This window comes from Metopolophium dirhodum, chromosome 1 (assembly GCF_019925205.1).
Source record: "Metopolophium dirhodum isolate CAU chromosome 1, ASM1992520v1, whole genome shotgun sequence".
Taxonomy (NCBI): domain Eukaryota; kingdom Metazoa; phylum Arthropoda; class Insecta; order Hemiptera; family Aphididae; genus Metopolophium; species Metopolophium dirhodum.
In genome coordinates, this window is record NC_083560.1 from 145,666,633 (window position 1) to 145,694,397 (window position 27,765).

At 32.2% G+C, this 27,765-nt stretch overlaps 2 protein-coding genes across 2 annotated transcripts; one reads left to right on the forward strand and one right to left on the reverse strand.

Annotated features, from left to right (window-relative positions):
• Positions 1-327: 327 nt before the first annotated feature.
• Positions 328-1,419, reverse strand: LOC132933167 (activity-regulated cytoskeleton-associated protein-like). Its single transcript, XM_060999483.1, has one exon. It carries the CDS (start codon positions 1,417-1,419, stop codon positions 328-330), a length of 1,092 nt encoding a protein of 363 aa, XP_060855466.1.
• A 648-nt stretch (positions 1,420-2,067) lies between these two features.
• On the forward strand, positions 2,068-7,995 carry LOC132933168 (uncharacterized). The gene is made up of 12 exons (XM_060999485.1): positions 2,068-2,290; positions 2,360-2,461; positions 2,567-2,671; positions 3,032-3,109; positions 4,962-5,493; positions 5,585-6,018; positions 6,106-6,240; positions 6,323-6,534; positions 6,706-6,880; positions 6,942-7,295; positions 7,362-7,705; positions 7,810-7,995. The coding sequence occupies exons 1-12, from the start codon at positions 2,190-2,192 to the stop codon at positions 7,962-7,964; spliced, it is 2,727 nt and encodes a 908-aa protein (XP_060855468.1). The 5' UTR covers positions 2,068-2,189; the 3' UTR covers positions 7,965-7,995.
• The last annotated feature ends 19,770 nt before the right edge of the window (positions 7,996-27,765 follow it).

Consider the following 27,765-nt stretch of genomic DNA (forward strand, 5'->3'; position numbering starts at 1 on the left):
ACTGGTTCTTAACCGCGTTATCGGTACTATGGGGAGCGGTTTGTACCGCCATTACCAGAGCATCCGTTTCGGTTACCTCTGTGCTATGGGTGTGTACCGTATGAGTACGTGTTAATTCCGTAGTAGGGGTCGTTGTGTGTGGTGATGATGACCTGCTACTTAACGGAATTTTAATGTTTTTGATGGGTGATATATCTGATGACGCCGAGTTTATCGATGCGCGTTTGATAGTTATATCCCCGTCTGTATTGCCGAGCGTTGTGTGTGGTGGCGTGGTTGTGTGTGTGTGTGTGTTTGAGGCGGCGGCGTGGACAATTGTCCGTCGACTCATTTCCCGTTTCCCGAACGCGGCGTGTTCCCGGGGCAGTCACTGTTCCAGTGAGGACCTCCACAGTACCTGCACGGGTTGGGCGGTTGCGGTTTACCAGCAGTACCGTCCCGTGTACGCGTTTGTGGCTTCGGTTGGGGCGGGCGGGTTTGGGAATATGTTTTGTACGCCGGTTTCTGCTGTTGTTGTGTGGGCGTTTCGTCTGGTGTGTATTCCAGGATTCCAGCGACCCGGCGGAGGTCTCCGAAAGACGCTGGTCTCTGCAATCGGATATGTGTGCGGTATTCGTTGCGCGTTAGACCGGCTATCGTACCGACTAGCTGTGTTTCAGATAGCCCGGTATTGACGCGGCGCGCGAGTTGGTTTTTTTGTGTCACGAACTCCGTAAGCGATTGCGTTTGTGTTTGTCGGACGGATACTATCTCGGCCCGCAGTCGTGATTGTATTTCCACGTTGTCGAATTTTTCTAAAAATTCGGCGCGGAACTCATCCCAGGTGAGGTCCAGTAGTCTGATGGTGTTCCACCATGTACTGGCTGCACCCTTCAGCTGCTGCGTGACAATATTAGTCCAGGCCGACCTATCTATACGCGTTTGGTACAATATCGATTCCGCCTTGTGTATGAATCGTACCGGGTCCTCAGGCGTTGTTCCGAGGAACTCCGGCAGCGAATGTTTCGCTGCACATACGTCGTCGTATGGTATCAGCGTCGATTGTTGTGACGCATAGGTGTGTGTGGAGGAGGGGGCATGGTATAAATTTGGCGTGTCATCGAACCGTACCGAACGTTCGGCGTGTTGGTTACCCGCGGACGGCGGTTCGCGTGCCGCGGAGTACCTCGTACCGTATTCCGTGTTGTTCGATGACACATTGTGTTGGGGGCGGGTCGGTGCTGTCCCTTCCGGTTGGTGTTCCGGTGCTTGGCGTGCCATACCCATTTCTAGGCGTCGCATTGTTTCTGCAATGCGGCGTTGGTCGTCGCCAAAGCGGGCCATGCAGTCCTCGAGCATGGTCAGTCGCGATTCCAGACTGTGCCCATGCGCCGAGTTTTCCGCCGCTTGCCGTACCTCCTTAAGGGGTATCAATAGCATGAAAAAATGCTAGGAAAAATAATTTTCGTATTTCCAATAATATGGCTTATTGAGCGATTTCAGTGTAAAAATACCTATAATCAATATTGTAGAACAGAAGTTTATCTGTGCTTGTATAGAAACCAATTTTTAGATATTTTAATCAATAAGCCCAAAAAATTAAAATGCAAATGGTAAAATATTGCAATATTTAGAATTAAATATTGGTCATTGAAAATAAAATGTCGAAAATCGACTCCTATACAGGCCTAAATTAACTTCTTCACTACAATTTAAATAATAGGTGTATACCCACTAATTTCACTCAGTAAGCTATATTATTGGAAATACGAAACTAAGTTTCAGTAAAAAGTAAAAACACATTTGTAATAATTTGTATGTAAGGTGCTGCTCTCGGGCGTGCAGCGGCAGGCAATAATCCTCCTCCACTCCGTAACACCGCAGCACCCATGGTGTTATCGTGAATCGTGATCAGCCGTCGATTGCTTTGGTGTGGCGGGTGTTGGTGGAAGGGGCAGTTTATTTATATAATTTCATAGCGACTAATGACTATATGTATAATATTATTTTCGTATTTTATGTCTGCGGTCTGCCGGTTCATAAATATCCGATATCGAATAATTACGTATTTACGTGTCATCTGTGGACTGTGAGTCGCTGTCCATACTGTACGTTACTTGTTTGATATTTTTTTGTTCAATACGTTACGTGTTTATAAGTACTTTTTTTTTCGCTCTGCTTATTTAAATAAGTAACTTTTGAGCACGAACATGAAGCCAACAAAAACTAGAGGAATGACATCCAAAAAAAAGGCATTGAAAAATGTCATGAAAAGCCGTTTGAAAAAGACAAAACCCAAACTGGAATATAGGTGAGATTATTGTGGTTATAATGAATATTATGTGGTATGATGTAAATAAAATGTGTATTTTTTGAATAGATTCCCCAAACCTGGCGATAGTGTTGTAAGCCCCTCAAATTTGGTTGCAGATTTTACTTTGACTGATTCATCAGATTCATCAAATAATGTTATAAGAGTTAGGTAAAATAAATAATTCATACTTATACTACATATCATAAATATATATAGGTATTCATAACTTATAATTAATACTACCACTTTATTTATTTTAATACAATAATATAGTACTCCTACACCGGCTAGACTCATTGAAAATGTTTTGAGTCCCCCAACTTTGGTTACCGACGGTTTCAGTCCTGAAGCTTCGTCGTCTATTCTTATAATAGATAGGTAATGTGAAAAACTAATTTAAATTTCTTTAAGCTTTCTTATATAAGTAAACAGTAAACATTTTTACGTATATTTTACATTTATATAACGTTTATTTTTGGTACCTACAAAATTCGTGTAAGATATGAATTTTTTTGTGTAAGATATGAATTTTTTTCGTATATAATATACCTACCATACATACGTAAATTAACAAATTTTAACGTTTATTAAACCGTTATTATATAAAAATTAGCTACGTATAATATGTATTCAGTATTCACCAAAGTTACTCATTATATAAACGTATATTATATGTGATATATGTTTACTGGGTATTATATGAATAAGAGAAATAAACATTTAATTTTTAATTTGTAGTTTGAATGATAACGTTGAAAATGAGAGTGATACATTTATGTCATCTACAGTAGTTAATGAAGTTGAACCTGAAAATGGGTAGGCTGATTTTTATGTAACTACTATAATTTATATTTTTGGACATTTTCAAATGTCTGTTTACTTATTATTTACCAGTCTTGTAAAGAATCTTTTATTTCGTATTCGAATCATATACGTAGAATGAAGGGGCTAAAGGGGCTCGGATTTATTTTTAACCTCCCTGTAACAAAATGTTATAGATTCTGAACGGAATGATGAATGTATTGATTTTAAAATGATAATTGATTTTATTTGGTGTGTTTGTCATTACGTTTTAGGGGGCAGAAAAAGTGCTCCGATTTTCTCGATCAGCAACATTTCTGTGTTTTTTTATTTATTTATTTTTTTTTTGTGTCTGTCATCACGTTTTGAGGCAGTAAAAGTGCTCCAATTTTCTCAATCAGCAACTTTTCTGATAGGAAAGTGAATCTAGTTGGTACTTTGAGGGGTCAAAAGTAAAAAAATTTCAATACTTTTTAAACGCAGCGGGTTTACCTAATGAATCTGATTTGATTAATTTACAATTTATTTTATTAGTACATTTTTAATATTTGAATTCATAAAAAGTAATTTAAAATATATAAAAAGAAGTCAATAATAACACTACTAGGAATTTATATAAAATATTAATATTAATATAGTCATATATTAAATTTATTATACCATGAACATTGAAAACCACACTATCCAGTAAATAATACAAATAGGCGTCACATTAATTATAAGTTCATAAAAAAGTGGAAGTGAGGAATTCTTTAAGGTGTTTCTACGGTGACATACAAAAATTATCAAAATTTACCAAATTTACAGAGTTTACGTACATTTAAGAAAATTTTTCTCGGTAAATAACCAAAAAAAAAATTGACGTAAATTTTACATCTCTACAAAAAACCAAGGAAAACCTGGATAATTTTACGCAACGCTTTTTTTTCGCGATTTTTCTAATTGATATAACACATAAAATAATAACCGCAGAGACATGAAATTTTCACTAAACTTTTATACAAGCAATATCAATACATCATCAAATTTTCAAAATATTTTGACTTTTTTTGAGCTATTTATAAGCAAAAGAAATGTTCGGTTTTTCCAAATTTTTTTTTTTTAAATATCGATAAGAAAAATTTCGTTGGGTCAAATTTCTTGAAAATAATACAAGATTCCTCACAAGTTTATAAACTAGCAGATCAAAAATAATAAAAATACATAGGCACAATTTTTTTTTATAAGCATTTAAACATTAAATTTTGGCCAAAATTCATAATTGAACGTTTGCAAATGGTTTTGTTGTTAAAAAGTCATAAAATGTTCAGTTTTAATATTTAAGGATTGAAAAATGAATGCAAGGTTTTTTGTAAACAGTTTATAATTTAACCAAAAAATCAGAAGAAAGTATTCAAATTATAATTTTTTATAGACCTTTTTAGTAAAAATTTGGACGTCAAAATATCGAACATTTGCAATTGTTTTGTAGTTAAATATGTATAAAATGTTTAGTTTTTATAACTAAGGATTGAAAATTGAAAACAAGGTTTTTCGTAAGTTGTTCTAAAAGTTGGTCTTAAGTTGTAATTTTTACAAAATCTCCGTTCATTATCTTTTTCTTTGTAAACAATGATTTATCATTTAATTCAAATGTAATACATCCATCACAGTGATCTAATCAATGAAAAGGTTCACTCAAACCTACTATACAGCAGAGCTTTATTTTTAATTAATTAATTATTTTTTTATTTAAAAGTATTAAGAAAAGTATAAAATACTTTTATTCGAATACTTATACCAGAATACTTTACAAGAATGTTATTTGCTTTGGTAATTACCTCAAAATAAGTTCATTCAATTGATGGATATTATTTATATTCTTTAGCAACTCTTTTGAGATACAAGGAAGAAGGTTCATAGATATCGGCCATCTTTTTAAATCAATTCAAAGTATTCGACATGAAGCTTTTGATTGTACAATTGCTAGTTTAGATTTAGTAAAAGAAATTCGCAAAGGATATTTTAGTAAATTTATTTTCAAATGCAAAATGTGTTGTAAGATGGAAGTAATTAGTTCAGAACCAGAAGAAAAATCATCAGCATTAAAAATAAATACGGCAATTGTTTCGAGTGTTATCAATACTGGTCAAGGCTATGCACAACTCGAACAATTTTCAGCCATTTTAAATATGCCTTGTATGTCAAATAATACTTATCAAAAAGAACACGAACTAATAAGTGGGTATATAGAAACAACTATGTGGCAATCTCTTGAAATAGCGGGTAAAGAAGAGGCTAATATGGCAATCGAAAGAGGTGATATAAATAAGGATGGAGTACCGTTAATTACAGTGGTTGCTGATGGAGCATGGTCGAAACGTTCTTACAAATCAAATTATAATGCTTTATCTGGCGTTGTGAGTTTTTTATCATTTAATTTTTAAATAATAACATAATTTCAATATGTTAACTTTTGTATTATAAATATATATATTTATACATTCGTAGGCATGTATTATCGGTTACCAGACTGGAAAAGTGTTATATTTAGGAGTTCGCAATAAAATATGTTCCGTTTGTAACAAAGCTGAGTTCTTGTCAAAAGAACCTAATCCACATAAATGTTACAAAAATTGGTCAGGAACTTCGACTTCAATGGAAGCTGATATTATTGTTGATGGTTTTTCCCATAGCATGGATATGCATGGGTTAATTTATGACAAATTAATTGGTGACGGTGACAGCAGTATTATGAAAAAATTATCAATTGCCAAACCATATGGGATTGAACACCGTATAAAAAAAATTGAATGTTCTAATCACATACTTCGTAACTACTGTAATCGACTACGAGATATATCTATTCGACGAAAAAATAATTCAGGCTCTATAATTCCTGGGTATCATCGAATTAAATTAAAAGACAATATATTACGATTAAGGTAGGTACATGCAGTTTATACCTCTATAACACTTATATTGTGTCAAAGATAATTTAAAATATCATTAAGTACAAACTTTACACTTAGATATGCCATAACAGAAGCGTCGAAATACTGGAAGTCAAATAAATTACTTTCTCAGAGTGAAAAAGTTCAGTTTCTGAAAGCTGATATTTTGAATAGTCCTCGACATGTTTTTGGTGATCATGAAAAGTGCGCTAGGTAAAATTAATTACCTACTATAAACAAAATAAATAAACAGTAAATACATTACTAATGGACTCGTTTTTCTTTTAATTGTTAGCTATTTTTGTAAAGGCTACAAACCAAATGAGACAAATTTAGTTCCTGAATTTAGGCTGAGTGGTCTTTGGGATGAATTGTCGGGCGCAATTAATTTAGTTGCCCACCATAGTGACAGTTTGCTGTACAGTGTAAATAATAATTGCGCTGAAGCTTACAATAGTGTAATAGCAAAATACGTTGGAGGCAAAAGAGTTAATTATTCTCTACGAGGTAACTGTATATATTAAATATCTTATAAATAATTATATTTATAAGATATGTTAATATGTATATTGTATATTTCATCAGTAAATTGTGTTGACATAATAAAATATTTGCAAGAGATTGTATCTTATCAGTTTTTTTTATCGATTTATACACGAATAAATTTATAATTTGTAGGATCTTATAAGACACGATGTAATACAGCACTGATTTCTTATAACTATGGTCCTGATTACTTACACAGGCTACACAAAAATGCTACCAAATTCAGTCCTGGTAGATTTACTAAAAAATATATAGAAATTAAAAAAAAAAAAAGAATCTGTGAAACAAGAAGACAACTTGAGTTTAGGTAAAACGTAATATATTATAATTAATTTAATTTTAGCCTATTAAAAACATTGTATTTTAAGAAATAAATTCAACAATAATAAAAAAAAGAAGACGGTGACTGCAGGTCCTGATAAGGATTATGGAGATGTTGATGATATTGGTTGCAGCGTTCTAAATTTGACAGATGAAGAGGTTGAAGGGAAAAAAAAAAATTTGTTAAGCAGCCTTCAGTTAGATTTGACAGAAATAAAATCTCTAGAAAGACGAACCATTGGTCAATCCTTAAATGAGATTTGGAAACAAGAGCGAAAATTTAGGTTGACTGCTTCAAATTTTGGCCGGATATGTGCTCTAAGACCTAAGACATCCAGGACCAACACATTAAAATATATATTGTACAGTGACGATTTAGTGGGTACAACGGCCGCGATGAAGTTAATATGAATATAGTAATAATTTATAAACATTTAATAATTAAAATAAATTTACTCATTTAATAGGTATGGTATCCAATATGAGAGTGTAGCAAAAGACGCTTTTGAAGCTATTACAAAAATAAAAATTACGCCTTGTGGAATGTTTGTCGATCAATGTTTTAATTTTTTAGCTGGAAGTCCAGATGGTATCATCGGAGATGATGGTATCATTGAAATAAAATGCCCTCCTAGCATAAAAAATACTACCCCTCAAGAAGCTGCTAAAATGAAAACCATAAAATATTTAATTATCAATAAAAAAGGAGAAGTAGAATTAAAACGTACTTTTCAGTACTATTACCAAGTACAAGGGCAGTTACACATTACTCAAAGACAGTATTGTTATTTTATAGTGTGGACTCCCAACGGTACCTATTTTCATTAATATTCTATGTATATAAATATATTTACAATTTTAAATTTACTATATACATTTTATATAGTTATTAAAATGTTTAAATAATATTTGCAGGATTATTTTTCGAAAAAATTATTCGTGATGACAATTTTTGGAAAGAAAAGATGGAGAATCAACTTTTTTCATTTTATATGGATTATATGCTTCCCGAAATTGTCAATCCAAAAATTGATTTAATATCAAATTGTTACCGCAGAATATGCAACTAGTTATTATTAAAAATAAATGTGCCATTATAAATTGTTTGTAGGAACAATAAATTATAATTGAAATGTTTGAGTTTTGTTATATAATTTAAAATATATTCATTTCTATTGACTATTTTATTTGTAATTTAAAAAGTAATTAGGCTATTAATATAAATCAAGCTCTGTACTAGATACATTGTTGTACTTTAAATATTGGTACACATATCAAAGTTAAGAGGAGCTTTAGTTAATTAGTAGGTTGTGAGCGCAAAGCTAGGAGCGAGTGCGCTGCGTGCATAAAATTATATGGGCGGGGATACATTGACACGAAACGCACAGTATGACTATCCGTGGAATAATAATGCGTGGTTACGGCCTGCCACGACGGCGGTGATACAGCGAACAACGCCATCTCTGGAGCGTTGTATACGTTTTAATTTTGGTGTGCAGGCGCCTTAATTATGGACCGACTCGCTTGAATCATGTCCATAGCCTGTTGGTGTGTGGGTGTGTGTGGTTTATTGGTGGTGGTGTTCGGTGGCTGGGCGGGTGATGATTCGACCGGTTGGTTTTCCCTTTGTCCGGCGTCAAGTATTTGACCTGTTGTCAGGTTGTTTCCGGTATGTCCGGCGGGTTCCATAGGCGGAAACCGGACTTCATTGGCCTGTAGGTTCAGGTCCGTGAAGTGTTGTATCAACCGGATTTCAAGATCATCCTTCGCGCCCGTATCCGACAACTCGCGCTGCCTGCATTCGTAGCGCAACTCCGCGGCGGTCAACTCATTAATATATTTTCCCGACATGACGTCCGGTTGTTTTTCCGGTGTTGTTTACGGAAAAATATAAAATGTGGCTGTTGTCGGTGGAACGGTCGTCGCGTTCCTTCGATCAGCTGTGTTGACCGTTTATCGGTGTTTATTTGCGTACGGGATTTAGGTCAGTGGGTTGTTATTGTTTTGTTATTGCGCTTGCCGATCACAGTAACCGGTTTTCGCAGAGTGTTGTCACGGCTGCGCGTGTGTGCGTTCTCAGGCCCACTACTGCGATTAGGGAAGACGGCGGCTGTCGCTTTGGGCGGCGGCGACGGCAGTCCGATTATGTGGTATTTCTGTCCCAGGTAATCGCGTGTTGACGTTATCGGTGGTGGTGCTGGGCGGTGGTGGTGTGACCCTCTCGCGCTCTTGCGTTCCTACCTACCTACGTCGTGTGTGTGTGGACTTTGGAGCGTCGCGCGCGGTGTAGTCGGTGCGTCCGTAAATCGGGCGGCGCGGCTGGTCGTTACGTCCTTATGTAATATATTACGTAACGCCGGTTTTTCCGTTTTCGCCAGCTAACCACGTTTTTGTCGGATCGCGTCGGGGACTTTTTTCCAAGTCGCGCAACGGGAAGGGTATATGATGGTGGTAGTAAGGGGTAAGTTAATAAGTTTTCACTTACCGGTGATTCCTGTACGGGGAGCCAGTTGTTGCGGGCCTAGTGAAGGCCGCGTGGGTGCGGTGATGTTGAGGTAGAAGGTTCACACGACAAAACGAAAAAAGAAAAACACAAATTTTGCGATGTGAGGGTGAAATTTATTTCACGGATGAACAAAAAAGAAATGCGTTTGTGGCCCTGTCGGTCACTGAACAAAAACAAATCAAACGGAAAACAAAAGAAGAGAAAAAAAAAAAAGACGATTGGCCGGGGACGTGTGTGTCAGTCTCGTGCGGGTCGTCGGTGAAAACTGGTGACATTACAATCCGGTTCACTCAACGGCCGGCCGACGGTTCACAGCGCGGGTGTCGCGCGCCGGCGTCGTCCATCGTCGATTGGCGGTTTGTTTGAGAAGCGTTGCGCGGCTTTCCGCGTAAAAGGCTATTTGAATTCAAACAGCTATTACGCGGGACCGCGTCAACTGGTGAGAGAGATGTATACCAGTTCATTAAGGCATGCGACTTAGCATGTTCCGCCGTAGAAAAAGAAGATCTGCCCATATTAACAAAATACATTAACACTAAATTGTTTGACCAGGCTTTAACTGCGTGTCGATATAGGGACACTAGTGACTGGGAAGGAATAAAATTAATTTTATTAGATGCATTTGAACCACAACAGTCGACATCATCATTGCAAGTAGCATTAAATTCCGTCCGAATGAGGAATAACGAAGATGTAGGTGCATATGCACGACGCGTAGAACAACTATTTTACAATTTATGCATAGCTAGTACAAAAAATAGAGTACAGAGCAGGCAACTACTATTCGTGACCAGTTAAAAGAACAGACATTAGTAGTATTTATTAAGGGATTGACACCTAATTTAAAGAACATAGTAAAACCTCAAAAGCCACCCACTTTAGAATTGGCGATACAGGTTGCTAAGGACGAAGAAGTTGAACTTAAATCTGAATCGGAAGCATACCAGTACTACGGAGGTGATAACCCTCGTAGACAAGCTAATAACACTAATCACAATAATTTCAATAGGCAGAATAATTATTCTAACAATAATAATCGTAACCACAATAATAATTATAATCCACCAAATAATAATAATAATAGACCGAGTACAAGTACATTTAATAGGCCACAATACAATCAGAATCCGAATTTTAATAGACCCCAGTACAATCGGAATCCGAATTTTAATAGACCCGATATAAATCACGGTAGTAGGAATAACAATACCAGCCTCGAAATAGTAACAATGGTTTTAATAACAATCAAGGAGGTAATTATCGAAGTAATGTCATACAGTGTTATCAGTGTGGAGGTAACCACATTGCGCGGAATTGTAATCAAAATTCGCGTCCATCCAACAACAATTTTACGCGACAACCTACTAATTATAACGCACCGGTAAATCTTATGTGTACATATTGTAAAATTCCTGGACACGACGTCACCAAATGTTTTAGGAAGCAGAATAATGATAGGCGTAATAATAATTATTCGGGAAACTTACCAAGATCGGACGACAGGAGTGGCGCTCGACCGATAAACTTAATAGCCACAGTAGAGGAGGGTTGCCAGGACGATGTCTACACATCAAGTCAGTCATAAACAAAAACCATATTACTTGTCAGTCTGCCAATGTAAAAAAAGAATTCATGGAACTATTAATTGACAATGGGAGCGATGTTAATTTAATTAAATTTAGTACTTTAACTGGAGACACACTAGTGCAGGAGGATAAAAATATATATTTAAAGGGAATTAACGATAGGATAGTGCCAACAGTAGGATTAATAAAAATAACCTTAAGATTTAATGATGTTAATATAGAAACAGAATTTCAAGTAGTACGTGATTCGTTCCCTATACCTAAGGATGGTATTTTGGGACAACAATTTTTAATGGATAATAAGGCAGTAATAGATGTAGCAAACAACACTTTAGTAATAAATAATAAGATAGTTAATAAGATAATTAAGGATAAGTTATGTTTTAAGTTGGAACCAAGAACTGAAACAGTTGTGACCGTGCCAATTGCCGATCCGGCTATGGAAAATAAAGATGTTATGGTTCTTAAACAAGAACTAATTAGGGACGTATACTGTGCCAATGTGGTAGGAACAGTAAGGTCGGGAAAGGTTTTAGTCAGTATATTAAATGTTTCTGAAGTAACTAAAGAAATTAACGAAGGTATTATGAATCGAATATTGTATGATACCGCTACGACCTATAGTATACATGCGGTACATTCTGAGATTAATGATGACAATCGAGTCAATAGAATTTTGAATTTAATACGAAGTGACCATATGAGTATTGATGAGAGACAATCCATATTTGAAATATGTGAACAATATGCGGAAATATTTCATTTAGAAGGCGATCGATTAACTTTTACAAATGCAGCCGAGCATGTTATAAATTTGAACGTTAACCAACAACCCATTTATCAAAGACCCTATAGGTTGCCACATTCGCAACAAGCCGAGATTATACAGCAACTAGATAAGATAAAAAAATAAAAAAATAAAAAAAAAACACACATCATTGTAAAATCAATACATTCATCGCTTCGCTCAGAATCTAATATAATCAATAGTTACACAATCAGAATCTAAAATGTTAACCTAGTGAAAGAGAAAATCTAAGAATGAATAGTAAACACATGCTGTATAAATAAATTGATAAAATATATTTTACTCACCTTTAAATCTCAAAATTTCAAATTACCTAGATTTCATCCAAACGCGATCATAGACTAGCTACTACAGGCGGAGTAATTTTACTTTTCTGAGATTATACGTTGATTTGATACCCAATAATTGATTAATAATTTTTACTTCATTATTTCAATAACTAATAGATTATTCGATTTTCATTATTTACATAAACGAAATATACTTACTTTGGTTTCCATTTTGTATTTATTAAATATTATTTTTATTTATGATTTTAAACAATATTAATAATATTATTTAAACACGACAGTAGGTACAAAAAAAGAATAATTAAACACAGTTAACAATCCAATGTTTCTGCTTAGAATCGACTTACTCGAGTAAATGCAGATTCAACAATGATATTATAATAATATTATAGACATTAAAATAAAATAATTTCTATAAATAAAATATTGGCTATTCCGTTTTTATAAATTATTTTAATACCACAATGGTTTTATTAGTTAAATTTTTGCTATATTTAGATCGCAGACTAGATATATAGGTGTATAGCATTATGGACAGTCATAGCTGGAGAGTGAAGGGGGACTGTTGTACAAATGTTGATGATTGGGTGGTGTACGGGGAATTAATAACACTGCGTTATATCTTAGTGGCTATCGTAAATAATATACTCCCGTACTCCGTCAAACCAATATTATTTATATAATAATAACTTCGTGTTAAGTCCTGTATAATATCTTTGTCCGTGACCATACGGCATGAATGCATGATATCCAAAATATTAATAATCATTAAAATGTTTTTGAATCGTCATAATTCTGTATTGTTGAGTTACAAATTGTAATATGTTGTTTACGCCGACTGACGAGTTTTGAAGGGCTATAAAAAACTAACAGTAAAACTTAGAGAAAAAATTTTTTTTATTAAAATAAGTATTTAATCCCATTTTTAAAAATTATTGTTTGAAAATTATATCTCCAAGATGGCGGCCGTTAGCATCAATACATTGTTGTAGACGATCTCTGAAGCGATCACAGAATGATTATTTTCGTAATACGCACGCACGACGAAACCACGATGTAATTATAGTATAAGTAATGCAGTAGTTAAGTTGTGAATCCTATTCAAATATTTGTTACAAAAACTGGATAAACATTTGAAATTTAATAAAAAAAAATTATATTTTATTAATTAGAACAAAAGTTATTTCATTTGTTCGGTTTATCGGTGATAAGTTTTTATAAAAGTTCAAAAGTCATTGAGATAATTTAGGCAATTTGGTGATATGGTATTTAATTTCGTGATATAATGGTAAAGTAATTTCGTGAGTACACAATAATTTCAATTATATTTATTCAACTAATTCTTTATTTTTTACGTAAAATGCACATCACTAGTTTTTATTTTAAAGAATATGGAGATTCTAGTGTTACTAAAAGGCTACTAGAGGTAATTCCATACGGTCCAAATTTTTTTATTCAAAAAATTGAATGCCGTAACCATTTATTACGGAATTATGGCACAAAATTGACAGGAATAGTAAAAAATACGAAATATCCAATTTAAATTAGGAACCATATAAAAAAAAATCCCGTACGATTTCGAAGTGCCATAACTAAGGCCATGGATTACCGCAGCAAGTTGCATTGTGAGACAAAAGAAGAGAATATATTTGGAAAGTCAGTTTATTTTCCATAAAAATAATGTAAAATAAAAATGTATAATTAATAAATACCCAGGTTTACGATAAATAATCCGTTGGCAGAATACGGTTATTTCAAATAATAAAAGACGCTTGCCTACGGTATTGCGTAGCTTAATCGCGGTAGTTGTATTTATTAAAAACCAGTAGTTAAAAATGTTAAAATATTGTTATCTTTTATCTGAAGATAGGCCATAAATTGTGTGCACAATAGTTTATTGTCAATGGTACTAATTGGATAGATATTAAAATAATAAACAGTGATAGCGGATCAATAATCCAGATTCAAAATCAACCACATTAATTATTCTTTACATTTTATAATGAAATAATTTAATTTTAATAGTTAATTATTTATTATAAAATTGTTTACATAGTAGACTTGAAATTAATATCAATTTTTTTTAAATTTTATTTTTTTTCTGAAAATAATAATAAGACACTTATGTATATACACAAATTTACAGCAATACCATACGTTAGACAAACATTTAAAAAATAAAAATGTTGAAAGTAATTATTATGCTGAAGATGTGATACGCCTTCAAACAGAAAATAAGTCACTTGCTGAAGAAATTGTAAATAACTATAGCAGAATAAATAATAAAAAATAATTACATGATATACAATTTATTATCAATAATATATTATTAGGTAACATTAAAAGTTCAAGAAAAGGCTTATAAAGAAAAAAAATGTATGTTTATAAAACAAGGTTAGGATGTTTATGATTTTGAAAATTTTTTTTTATTTTTTTTTTACTGACACAATTTGTTGATTTTTTATTAATAATTTAATTTATCCCTACATATATATTTATATTGCATTTTTTTCACATTTCTTTATTTTTTTATGCATATTTAACTGTTTTTTAGTGCATAAACATCCTAACCCTAATTATAGGTATAACATTAAAATTGTATAAATACACTCTTATAGCAGTAATAATATAAATTACAATATTTTTATAGTCTGTACTCAAAACAAAAAATGACGGTTAAGAGAAAGACATTGTAAGTAAAAGTAAGAAAATTATTTAAAAAAAATATGCTAAGTGTTATTTTTATAGGAATTACTCAAACAAAAATTGGCCACTATTGAGGTGAATGATAAAACTGCAATAGATTACAAAGAAAAGAAATTGGTAAAAATAAATTTAGTAAATAATAAAATACACAAATAAACAAAATATCCAACACATTTCACTAAATTAAAATTATTTACATTCAGGAGCAACAAATTTTACATAATTCCCCCTCATCTAATATGAGTAATTATGTAAAAATAGATAATTTACAGCCACTTGAATCAAAGATTTCATTTATAGAAAAACTTGTCCGTTCAAAAATGAAAAAATTCATTACCAGCAACCTAAATGCTGGCCGTAACAATATATGTTTGTTGTACATATAATTTGTTTTAATTTAAATAAAAAAACCCTATTATAATAATTATTAAATATCAATTTCTTTATCTTTAAGTATCTTAACAGCAACATTAACAAACTTGCACAAATCAATATCTGTGATGGATAATTTTTATTTAATAATTATCAATTTTGTAATATACAAATCAAGAAGATTGTAGGTTGAAATTATTTTTGTTTGACTTAATTGTTTTAAACAGTAGAAAAATATTAAAATATACATATTATATTAAAAAAAAGCATCAAATATAATGTAACTGTTTTAGGCATGCTCATACATTTAATTTAAAAATCAACTTTTTTTATTCAACTTTAATTGTAATATATCAGTAATAATTATTATAAATAAACAGTTCATGAACATTAAACAACCAATATTCATGATCATAACTATTTTTAAACTATATGTATACCTTATGCTTATTAGTATTGCAGTATAGTTTATTAATTATTGAAGGAAACCTATGTCAACGGTATACAGCTGTGCACGCTAATGATTGCTGTTAAGATACAAATTTAGTAAAATAATTTTATTTCTGAAATACTGACTAAATTCACTTAATTAACTAAAAACTTTTAGAATTTATACCTAACGGATTGCATAAGCAGAGTATTTGTGTATAATCTAAAAACTCTTAGTAACTAAACAAATTCAGTCATTACTCCAAAAAAAAAATTAATTATCTGTTTATAATTCACCTCATTAGTGACGGAGAAATAAATTTAATTTTTTTTTTAAATTATTAAAAAATAATCATATTTCAGAACCAAATAAAAGGTCTCTATTACCTAGAAGTTTACGACCATAAGTCTCATATTTTGTGAATTCAGAATAACCTTTCTTTGCTTAGCACTTTATAAAGTTTTTGATTTTGAGTATTCCTAAGATTCTAATTATAACACCTATAACATTTTTTTTAAAATAATTTAATTAATTTAATCATGCTATTAACTTAAATATAAATACATAATTTATCCATTGGTACATAAATTGATGATTTTCCAACACATTAAACTGTAGAGGATTGTAGAGATAGTATAGTAGTGTATATACTATATAGCTTACATACTATATGAATGTTAATACTTAAACAGACAAGATATTGTGTGATCATCAATGTTGTAGGTATACATTTTGAATCACAAAATTCATTTCGAAAGCTACTTTTTTACCTATAAGATAAAATAAAATGATAAAATATTAATTAATAATATCTATTAATATTAGAATGTAAAGATCTTATTCAGTTATATTTACATTTTGAGGTAAGACTTTCTATTTGATTTTTTTTTTTGACAATGTATGTTGCGGCACATCAAACATTATGTTACTTGTAGTAATTGGATCATATTTTATGGAACTACATACAAGATAAAATACAATTTAAATAGTATGTAAAATAATTAATAAATATATAGTATAATCAAATTATTAATACTTACATTTTATACATAGACTTTTTTGACAGTCATTGACGGACAATAAATACTCAGTCATTGTAATGACACATTGTATTAAAAATAACCAATTAATTAAACTTGTAAGCTTTATCATGGTAATTTATTTATTAATAAATCAATATTCATATCTACAATATTCACATCTACATATTGTTCATAAAATTATCTGAATGGTGAATTATTGTTTTCATTTAGTATATTAAAATAAGCTAGACACAAAGATATGTATAGTAAACTAAACCAGTTGACAAAAATTCAAACGCACTAATTACAATGACTTAAAAATATCATCTTGATTGAAATAATGAAATAATTAGATGCGTATTTAAATTTAGTTTAACTTTTTGTTTTAAGTGTTTTAACAGTCATATAAAAATTATGAAGAACACGAGCGTTATCAGATTATCAACCAACAACCACATGGTATCTTATCATTTATCACTATTATTTTAAGGTTATAAATTATAATCACTAACTTTAGAAATCTGTGATTATAATATCTTATATTATTGATCAAGAACACGGCCCAAGAAAATTTACCATTTATTCTATTCTTAGTCCGTGGTCCGTAATAAACAATCAACGTCTTTATCAATTGGACATATTCTGTGATTATCATTATATTTATTGTGTCATAGAATAATATTATATAACTGTGTAAGTTATGGGTGGGGACGATTTTTTTTTGTGTTAAACAGGTTATGGACGGGTAATAACTCGTCTGCCACCGCAATTACGCAATACCGCAGGCAAATGTGAACAGTAAACGCTAAAAGCGTCTTCTATTTTCCTATTACTGCGTTTTGAAATAACTGTATTCTGCCAACGGATTATTTAAAATGAAAAGTATAAACACTAAAATTAATTGTAAAAATAGTATTATATATTTCTGGTAATAAGCACATGAATTAATATAGTTTATACACCAGTACACAACTTATTATTATAATAAATACAATAAAAAAATAGTTAGATTTTAACATGCACCTGTTTCAAAATGTTCATATAAAATTATTTCAAAATGAATTATATTTTTTGAAATTATAATGTTTCTAACATAAAATAGATCGTATATTACTTAACAAGAATATTGATATTTAAAAAAATATTAAAAAATCAGCCACTTGACTTAAATAAATGTTCTTACGATATAAATTTTTCTGAGAATCAGATTTACAAATTGGTTATTTTGGATATTTTGGAAATTTTTTTTATCATTTAAGTTTTTTATTTTCAGTATTAAAAAATAAAAATAAAAAATGTATACTAAAAATGTAGCGCAATAGTCTATGAATTATATTTAAAAGAAATTTTTTAAAAATATTAATTAGAACAAAAGTTATTAGTAGTATATATGTACCAGTCCTGGCACAGTCCATATTATATCAATAAAAGATCACAAAGAAAACAATGTGCAAAAAGATCAGAAAATTGAAATGCAATAATAATTAAAATATTTTTCGCAAAACTTATGATATTAATAATTAAAAATTGAAATGCCATGATCCCCCCAAAATATTTTTAAGAAAATCTAAATGCAATAATAATTAAAATATTTTTTAATATAATTGTTATATTAAAAATAAAAATCTAAATGCAAAAATGTATTAAAAAGAAATTTATATTTAACACTCACCCAAATGGGGCACACGTTATTATTATATATTTTTCTAATCTTTTTGATTTTGATTTCTAATTAGTGTATTGAGATGGTCTACAAAATCATTTCTGTCTATTTTTGTTATATAATGTCCCCAAGCTAATGTATCAATACCATTTTCTAAAATAAATCTTTTATCATCATAAACACTTAAAGCTTTTTTGTTTTGTTCTACAGTAAAAATATCATGTTTCTTAGTTCTAAATAAATTTTGTTTAACATATTTTGATTTTTTTGTTAGTAAACAATTTTCAAAATCATTAAAACATATTTTATTTTCCACAACATTTTTTTTAACACCTTTAGCTTTTTTAATTTCTTTTTCAGAATCTAAGATTCGATGTGAATATAATTTGGATCTTAAACCTATAAATTCAGTCATAATTTTTCCATTTAATTCATCTTTAAACTTGCCTAAGACTTTTTTGTTAACTAAAGGTAAACCATAAATATTATCTTTTGGATAATCTGAAGTGTCAAAATGATCTAACATAATTTTCATATCTTGATAAAAATCATTAGTTTTTATTTCTAATATAAGTGAATCTGTATCTGTATATAACAATCTAACTCTATTTCCATATTTTTGTTTAATTATATTATAATAAAAATCATACATTAACATTTTAGATAAATCTAAAATACACATTCCTACATATATTGGTTGATTGAAAGTTATTTCACATCTTTTCATATGTACTGCAGCTAAATTTTCAGTAAAAATTGTTCTTCGATCAAAATTTGGTTTGACAATTAATTTTTCTACTTGAGAGTGCATTAGAACATAATCTTATATCAACATGATTTCGAACATTCATCATAGTACGTCCATAAACACTATTATTCATTAATTTGAAAAATTCTTTTTCAAAATCATTCTTAGCTTCTGATCTAAGATTAGTATTAAAATCAATATAAACTTTTAACCAAGGAGATTGACTAAATTCTAAAACTGTGAATTTTCTCTATTTTTAAACCTAATTTAATAAATAATTTTAGTGTTTCATAATGTATTATATATTTTTTCTTATCATACAAAGTTGTTAATAATTTTGGGAGTTGTTTGTCATCAAAATGTCTTTCCGGTGCTAAAGGGAAATCTGAATGTAGATCATGAAGTTCTTCAGGATAAGTTAAATCGACTTCTAAAATATAACCTTTAGATGATTTGTCAGAAATATTCATTACATCAATATCATTTAGATTATCAACCCATTTGAAATCTCCAGTAGGTAAATATTTACTCATTGCCCAACCGTAAAGATTATTTGCATCCAAGTATTCTAAAAATATTGATTCCTCTTTTTTTTTAAATTTATCTCCCATATATTTATTATTTGCTTTTGAATATCTTTGACTACATTGAGATAAACCACCTCTGATTCCATTTTCAAACAACAATATTTGATCTATATCTGTTAATAAATGTTTCATAACTAAGTATCTATATATATCTTATAAGTTATAAGATACTAGATTGGTATAATTTTACTAACTTGGAAATCAAAATATGTAATATATACCTACCTATATTATAATATTTTGATTTCCAAGTTTGTATAATTATACCAAATCTATAATACCATGGCTAAATATATAAATAGTGTGTTTACCATGCACATATAACTACATATTAAGTAATATACAATATCTGAGAAGTAGGTATAAATGATTAAGGTAGAGATATAATAATATTATAATATAATAATATTACTATTAAAACAATTGCTAAACTTAAATAAAATATTACTAGGTATATTATTATATCCAACTACCTATATATGCTATGTATCGAGATATGTTAACGATTGTTATGTTAAATAGGTATATCTAATAATTATGTATGTAATATAAGATAATTATATAGGTAGGTATATATAATAATATATAATGTGCAGTAGACTGCTGTTTATATATAACAGATATATAAATATATATATTTGTAACACCTTATATATAATATATAACACACTGTATTATTTACATATATTGTACTTACATTTTGAAATGTTGAATATATATTATTATATAATTTATAGTATAATATATAAACTGTCCTTAGCTAGAATTCAATATTCATACACTTCACACTTGTTCAATATTGAATGCACATAAGTCAGTAAGTCACATATAAACTGTTTAACGGTATGAAATAATAATTAATAACGTTATAATTTTTAATAATTAGGTAGTTAGGTTAGGTTAGAAACACAGCTGAAAGGTTAACAAAGAAAACAACGCGGCACGCGCCAAATAGTGAAAAGCGGAACGCCTACAACAGAATGAAAATAATTATATGATTTCAATAATAATATTATTATACCTACTCGCTATATTATCAATCTAAATCTAAATCACGTGGTTTAAATAATTTGCCCATTATCATATAATATTATATTATAAGTTCACCGTGTGTGCTTTGCACGGACACACGTTATTCAACCAGAAACATAAACAACTGTGGGGACACAGTACTTGAAACAATTTCCACACTGTAAGTTCACCGTGCGTACTTAGCACGGACACACGGTATTCGACCAAAAACACAAATACCTATAAATATGTTTCACGGTTTCGCCTCTATGTAATATATTATATATAGCACACTGAGAACACCGTACTTGAAACAATTTTCTCACAGTTATTTCACCGTGTTTTTTTCACATTTACACACGCAATTCAACCCAAGAATATATTAACACTTTTATTGATTGGTTATTCTTACACCGTCAACCCTTCCTAGCATAAATGTTAGAGTTTATTGAAGCTGCACAGTGCTCACACCGTGTATGAACGGTCTTTTAAGCACCGTGTAAATACACAGACGTTGCACCTTCAAATTGCTACTCGGGTCTCAAAATCAAAAAAACAAGTTTAAAAGAAAAATTTTAAATTAAAAAAAAAATATTAAATAACTTGAAATAACATTAAAATAAACACTATCCTTTGTGTATACATAGTTAACAGTTAATAAAACAACATAAAATAATTATGGAAAACACTATAACTTTTAGTGCTATATAATAATTGAAACAACTTAATAACTAACAATGTAATTTTATTTATGATTCCTTTGGAAATGTTCTAAATACAGGTATGGTTTGTCATCACATGTAGAACAATAAGTATATACTTGCTTACATTTTTTTTGTGCCTCTTCTCTCCCAAATACTTTACTCAAATTGATATAGCATTTACCACATCTACGGCGTTTTTTCCTATTGCCATTATTGACTTCTGATCCTTCAACTAAATAATGTTTTTTAGTTTGTGAAGATGGAGAACTAATGTCACCCAGCTGACTCAACTCTTGACTAATATTTTGAATGAATTCAGATATTTGAATATTCTTACCAGTTACTTCTTTGTATAGAATTAAAGAATTAACCACTGCTGTACCTGTAGCGAGCTGTGACTTAATATCATATTACCCAATATATAACACTTATTTAGGCAGTGAAAAAGTGTATATATAATCATTTATTATAGTACGCGCCGCGTAACATTAATAGTAATAGTAATAGCGTCCGCGCTGCGTGTGTAGTAGTACAGCGAATATCGAGCGCGTGACCCTGGACGGCGTGCGTCAATATCTATATGCTTACGTATATAAATAACTCGTGTAAAATGACCGTATAGATCTGTGTGGTTTTATGGAATAAAACAAACACCACAAATGCGCAACAACAACACATATATGTTCATCCGGCCGTGTGCAAGCGTGTGACAATCCCACGGTAGGCCTAACCGCAAGATGACTATGTATGGTCATCCAGAGTAAAGTAGGGAGAGGGACAGAACTATCGAGGAGAGCTGATGGACAAGCGTTCATCAGACGAACAAACGACGAGCTTTGGAACAGTCATCAGTAAACTAATGTCACATCTCGCTAGCTTCATTTATTAATTTTGGACTTATAGTAATTTTGTTATAATCAGTCACAGTTGAATAAGTTAAATAAATCAAACATATTATACTAAACACTCGAGATTTACATTTATTCCATCATCCTTCAATCCTATTGACTGGGGAACGTTAAAATTGGCGCTGTGGACAGGGTATCTCAATAGATACTTAGAGAACAGGAAAAAAATAATTTTAAAAATTTTTTTTCGAATTTTCGAAAATTTTTGAAATTTTTTCTTCAATCTAAGTCCATTCAAGGAGGCAATTTCTTCATCGAAACACCGTTGGGAGACCGATCACCTACCAACAACTCCGAGAAAGGACCCTGTACAAGTAACAATTACTAGTCAATACGTCGAAGCAATGGAATTGCCAGCGAGAAAGTCAACAATCATACCAGCTGCGTTGTTGTAAGTATCTAGTTAAGTTCCATTATTTGTTCGTCTCCTATGGTATAGCGTATGACCATAGTATATTATTACAAAAAAAAAAAAAAGAGTTGTGTTAATTAAGATTGTGGAACATGAATTTTCGATTTAATTAAAAACATATTATAAAATTGTTCAACCTTTTTACTTAAATTAAATAATAATTTAGAAACAAACTGAATTAAATTAAATAGTAGTTCGAATATTTTAAAACAAATAATAGTTTATTAATTTAATAATTTAATAAATAATTAAATAAAATAAAATTTACAAACATTTGAATAAATTAAATAAAATTTAATATTAGAATAAAACTTAGAGCAATTTAATAAAATTAAAATAATACTTTAAATTTTTAAATTTTTCTTTTAATTAAAAACATTTTACAGTCATTTAAATTAAATTAAATAATATTATAATATAATTAATACAATCAAATAAATTTTTAAAATAAACTAAAATAATTATTTAATAATTATTTATTATTTAAATAAAAATAATACTTTTATTTTTATTTTTTAATAAATTTTGCAATCCTTTAAATAAAATAAAGTATTAATATTATATTATTATTAATATAATTAAATAATTTTGAATTAAACTAAAATAAATTTTTAAAACATTTAAATAAAATAAAATATTATTATTGAAACATTATTGCTATAATTAAATAAATTTTTAAAATAAAATAAAATAAATTTTCAGTCATTTAACTAAAATAAAATAATAAATTATTTTTAAATTCAATCATTTTAAATAAATAAATTAATAATAGTTTTAAATAAAATAAATAAATAATTATTCAGAATTTAAACTAATAATACGTAAAGAAATAATAATTTTTTTTAAGAGAAATACATCGGGTAAATAAATAAATTAATAATTATTTTTAAATTAAAAAAATAAATCATTGAAATAAAACAAAAAATTGAATAAATTTTTTTAGATATTTAAATAAAACTTTTACGATTCATTAATAAATAAATTAAATTACTTAGGTTGAACAAAAATCCAGATTTTACGTAACAATTAATTGAATTAAACCGTGCTTATTATTTATAATAATTTTGAGAATTATTATTTGATATTTTAATTATTGAAAGGCAGTCAAGTCCTTATTGTTGAATATAGCCACAATCTATATATATAAAAAAAATAAATAAAAAAAATTAGGAATCTATTTTGAAACAATATTTTATTAAGGCCGTGTGGTAAGTCCTTACGTTTTGTGAATTATTTTAGGACATTGTTGTCCATATTGGGGGAATTTATTAAGGCTGTGTAGTAAGTCCTTACGTTTTGTGAATTTATTTGAGAATTTTATTAAGGCCGTGTAGTAAGTCCTTACGTTTTGTGAATTATTTTGGAACATTGTTGTCCATATTGGGGGAATTTATTAAGGCCGTGTGGTAAGTCCTTATATTTTGTGAATTTATTTGAGAATTTTATATAAAGGCCGAGAAGTAAGTCCTTATATTGTTGAATTTATTTAAGACATTGAAGTCTTCGTTGAGATTATTTTATAGGCCGTGTAGTAAGTCCTTCTGTTTATGTGAATTTTTAAGACAATTATTGAAGTCGTGTTTTATTGAATTTTATAGGCCGTGTAGTAAGTCCTTCTGTTTATATTGAATTTTACGACAATTAAGGTCGAGTTATATTGAATTTTGAATTTTTACGACAATTGAGGTCGAGTTATATTGAATTTTACGACAATTAAGGTCGAGTTATATTGAATTTTGAATTTTTACGACAATTGAGGTCGAGTTATATTGAATTTTTACGACAAGTTGAAGTCGAGTTTTATTGAATTTTGAGTTATTACGACAATAGAAGTCGATTTATTGAATTTTATAGGCCAAGTTGTAAGTCCTGATATTTTGTGAATATATTTGAAGACAGTGAGTCTATATTTTGAGATTTATTTTATATAAGGCAGGAATAAGTCCTTAAGTGTTGAGTTTAATATAAAATTGAATTAATTTAATTAATACAGTTGGTAGGAGTCACTATTTAAGTATAGATGTCCTAGGATTGATTAATTAAGTTAAAAAAAAATTGAATAAAAAAATTTAAAAGGGTTTTAAATAGGGAATATAATAACGGTGTTATTAATTATCGTTAGTTATACGAATTTAATATTTTGTTTAGTATTCATTCATTGCTGCTATTAATTGTATATTTAATTATTATAAACGATTTAATTTATTTTACGCTAGTGTGTCATTTACGTTTTAGTTAAGTTTAACAATTAATCTATTTTAATTAGAATTATATATTTATTTAATTAAATTATTATGACTATTATTTAATGAGTCAAAAAGAAGTTAATGTTAGCCTAACTGATAGCGAAACCGGAAGTGTTTAAATAATAGATCAGGTTAGAGTTTCCGTAAACACAGAAGTAACAAGTGATAGTGAATTAAATAAGGGAACTGACAAGGAAAAAGATACAACAAATAGCGATAATAAGGATTTATTAATCGACTTAAGTACAGACGAAGGATATCAATATTCTGTAGATTTCGATAGGGAAAAATATTTAACAGCCATCAGGGAAAAGAATTTGTTGAATACAAGTATAAGACCGATATTAGTAAGTGAAACGGAATTACGGAAAATAGGTACCCGGACTCAGAAAGGGATAGTACATACTCAGTTGGAAGAAACTAAACGAGTTAGGAAACCCAAAATGACTAGCAAAATTCCATTGGACAAAGCCACCCTAATGATCCCCACCTGTACTGTGTTGCGGGCCTAGTGAAGGCCGCGTGGGTGCGGTGATGTTGAGGTAGAAGGTTCACACGACAAAACGAAAAAAGAAAAACACAAATTTTGCGATGTGAGGGTTAAATTTATTTCACGGATGAACAAAAAAGAAATGCGTTTGTGGCCCTGTCGGTCACTGAACAAAAACAAATCAAACGGAAAACAAAAGAAGAGGAAAAAAAAAAAAGACGATTGGCCGGGGACGTGTGTGTCAGTCTCGTGCGGGTCGTCGGTGAAAACTGGTGACATTACAATCCGGTTCACTCAACGGCCGGCCGACGGTTCACAGCGCGGGTGTCGCGCGCCGGCGTCGTCCATCGTCGATTGGCGGTTTGTTTGAGAAGCGTTGCGCGGCTTTCCGCGTAAAAGGCTATTTGAATTCAAACAGCTATTACGCGGGACCGCGTCATACTCCCCCCCCCAAACCGCCAACGGCGGTGGTGTTCCGGCCGTTGCCGGTGTTTTCAAAGGGTGGGTGTGGAGGGTGGGTGTGGTAGACACCTGTCCGTGGGCACGTTTTTCCAGCTGTGTTCAGCGGACGTGGCCCTGGTGGTATCTAGTCATGTTGGGGGGACGTGGGGGGACTGAAGTACATGAGGCTGACCTCCATGTCTTCAGTGCCAGCCATGCCTGCGTCGGTCTCACCTAACAGGTCCGCCTCCTCTTCCGGGGATATTTCCATATCCGCGGTTTGAGGGGTCGCGGCTGTTGGTTCTTCCGCGGTTCCGGTTGTTCCGGAAGTGTTTGTCACTTCCGGTACCGTGACCACGGTGAGGTCCGGTGTCGCAGGTTCTGGCTGTGGCGGGACGGGGGCTGGTGTTGGCGCCGGTTTTTCCAGGCGGTGTTGCTGGGACGTCTGCTTTGACTTGTAGTCCCGCATCCGCTGTTTGTTCCGGCGCTGGCGGGCGTTGAGTGAAGCCGGTGGTGTTGCGTCGGTGGTGTTGTCCCTTTTTGGCAGCGGGTTGACGGGCGGTCCTGGAGGCGGGATGGTTGATGTCCTCGGTGCCGGTACTGGTCTCTCCATCAGTGGGTGGGGAGGCAGTCTCGCCGGTGCCCGACTTGTTGTTGTTGGTGGCGCCGGTCGAGTTCGGGTCGCCGGTCGTGCTGCGGCTACCGGTCGTGCCATGGCCGTCGGTCGAGTCACCCGCCTGGGGCTGCGCGACCTATTGAGCCGCATTGCGGTTGCGGGTTCGCCGCTCGTCGCCCTTTGGAAGACGACGGTCCGGTCCTCCCACCCACGCGTGTAGGCGGCCCACAGTACCGGGTCCCGCTGCAACTGCGCCGTGGTCATCTGGCGGACCCGTGCCGCCGTGGTGGTGTTGGTGCCCTCCTCCATGCTGACTGACCTCAGCAGCTGCTGGCTGCGTTCCAGCAGTTCCGCCGCTTGTTGGAGGGTGCTGGATGTGGCTGGTGGTTGGCGCTCCATTGGTGCTATTCCGACTGAAATGATGTACACCAAATGCTATTGTGGATTTATGGTTGGGGTGGGGGTTGGGTGGGGGGTGTTTTGGGCGCTGCGGTGTTTGCGCGTTTTAGGCAGGACACGTGGATCTTGCGTGTTGGCTGTTGGTCTGTGGTGAACACACCTTTGCCTACGCGTTTGTGTAGCTTTACCGGTCCCCACCATTTCGGTGCGAAGCCGGCGTGAAATTTTTTGTGCGCGTTTGACAGGTGGTGTGCCTTGTAGTACACTGTGTCACCTGTTTTGTACTTTGTGTCCGTCGGCCCACCTGTTACCGGTGGTGCGGTCAGTACATTGTTTTCGCGACTCGCCCTAGCCATGTTTATTTGTTCGATCGGGTTGTCCGCTGTCCGCGACAGTATCCAGTCCCCCGGCCTTTTGCCCTCTCTCCCGAGGACGAGTACCGATGGTGGATATCCTGTCCGGTCGTTACGCCTGTTCCTGATCGAAAAAAGAATGGGGGGCTAGCTTGGTGTCCCAGGTGTTGTGGTTGCCGTCGATGAGTAGCGCGCGTAGACCTTTTTTTAATTCCTGGTTACGGCGTTCGACTGGGTTGGCCCTCGGGTGATATACCGGAGTTGTCCAGCCCTCGGCCCCCCACTGTTCGATCGCTTTACGCATATCGTTTGCTACGAACTGTGGGCCGTTATCGCTTAAGCACACACGGGGGTATCCGAAACGTGAAAAGAATTCTCGTTCAAGCGTTTCGGTTATTGTTTTTGTAGTGGCTGTTCCGAGGGGGTATGCCTCGGTCCATCTACTAAACAGATCCGTGGCGACCAGTATGTATTGTTTTCCCCTACTCGTACGCGGGTAGGGGCCCATGAGGTCTATGCTAACCACCTCCCAGGGGTGTCGGGGTATTCTGGTGGTCGCGGGGTCATCTGCGC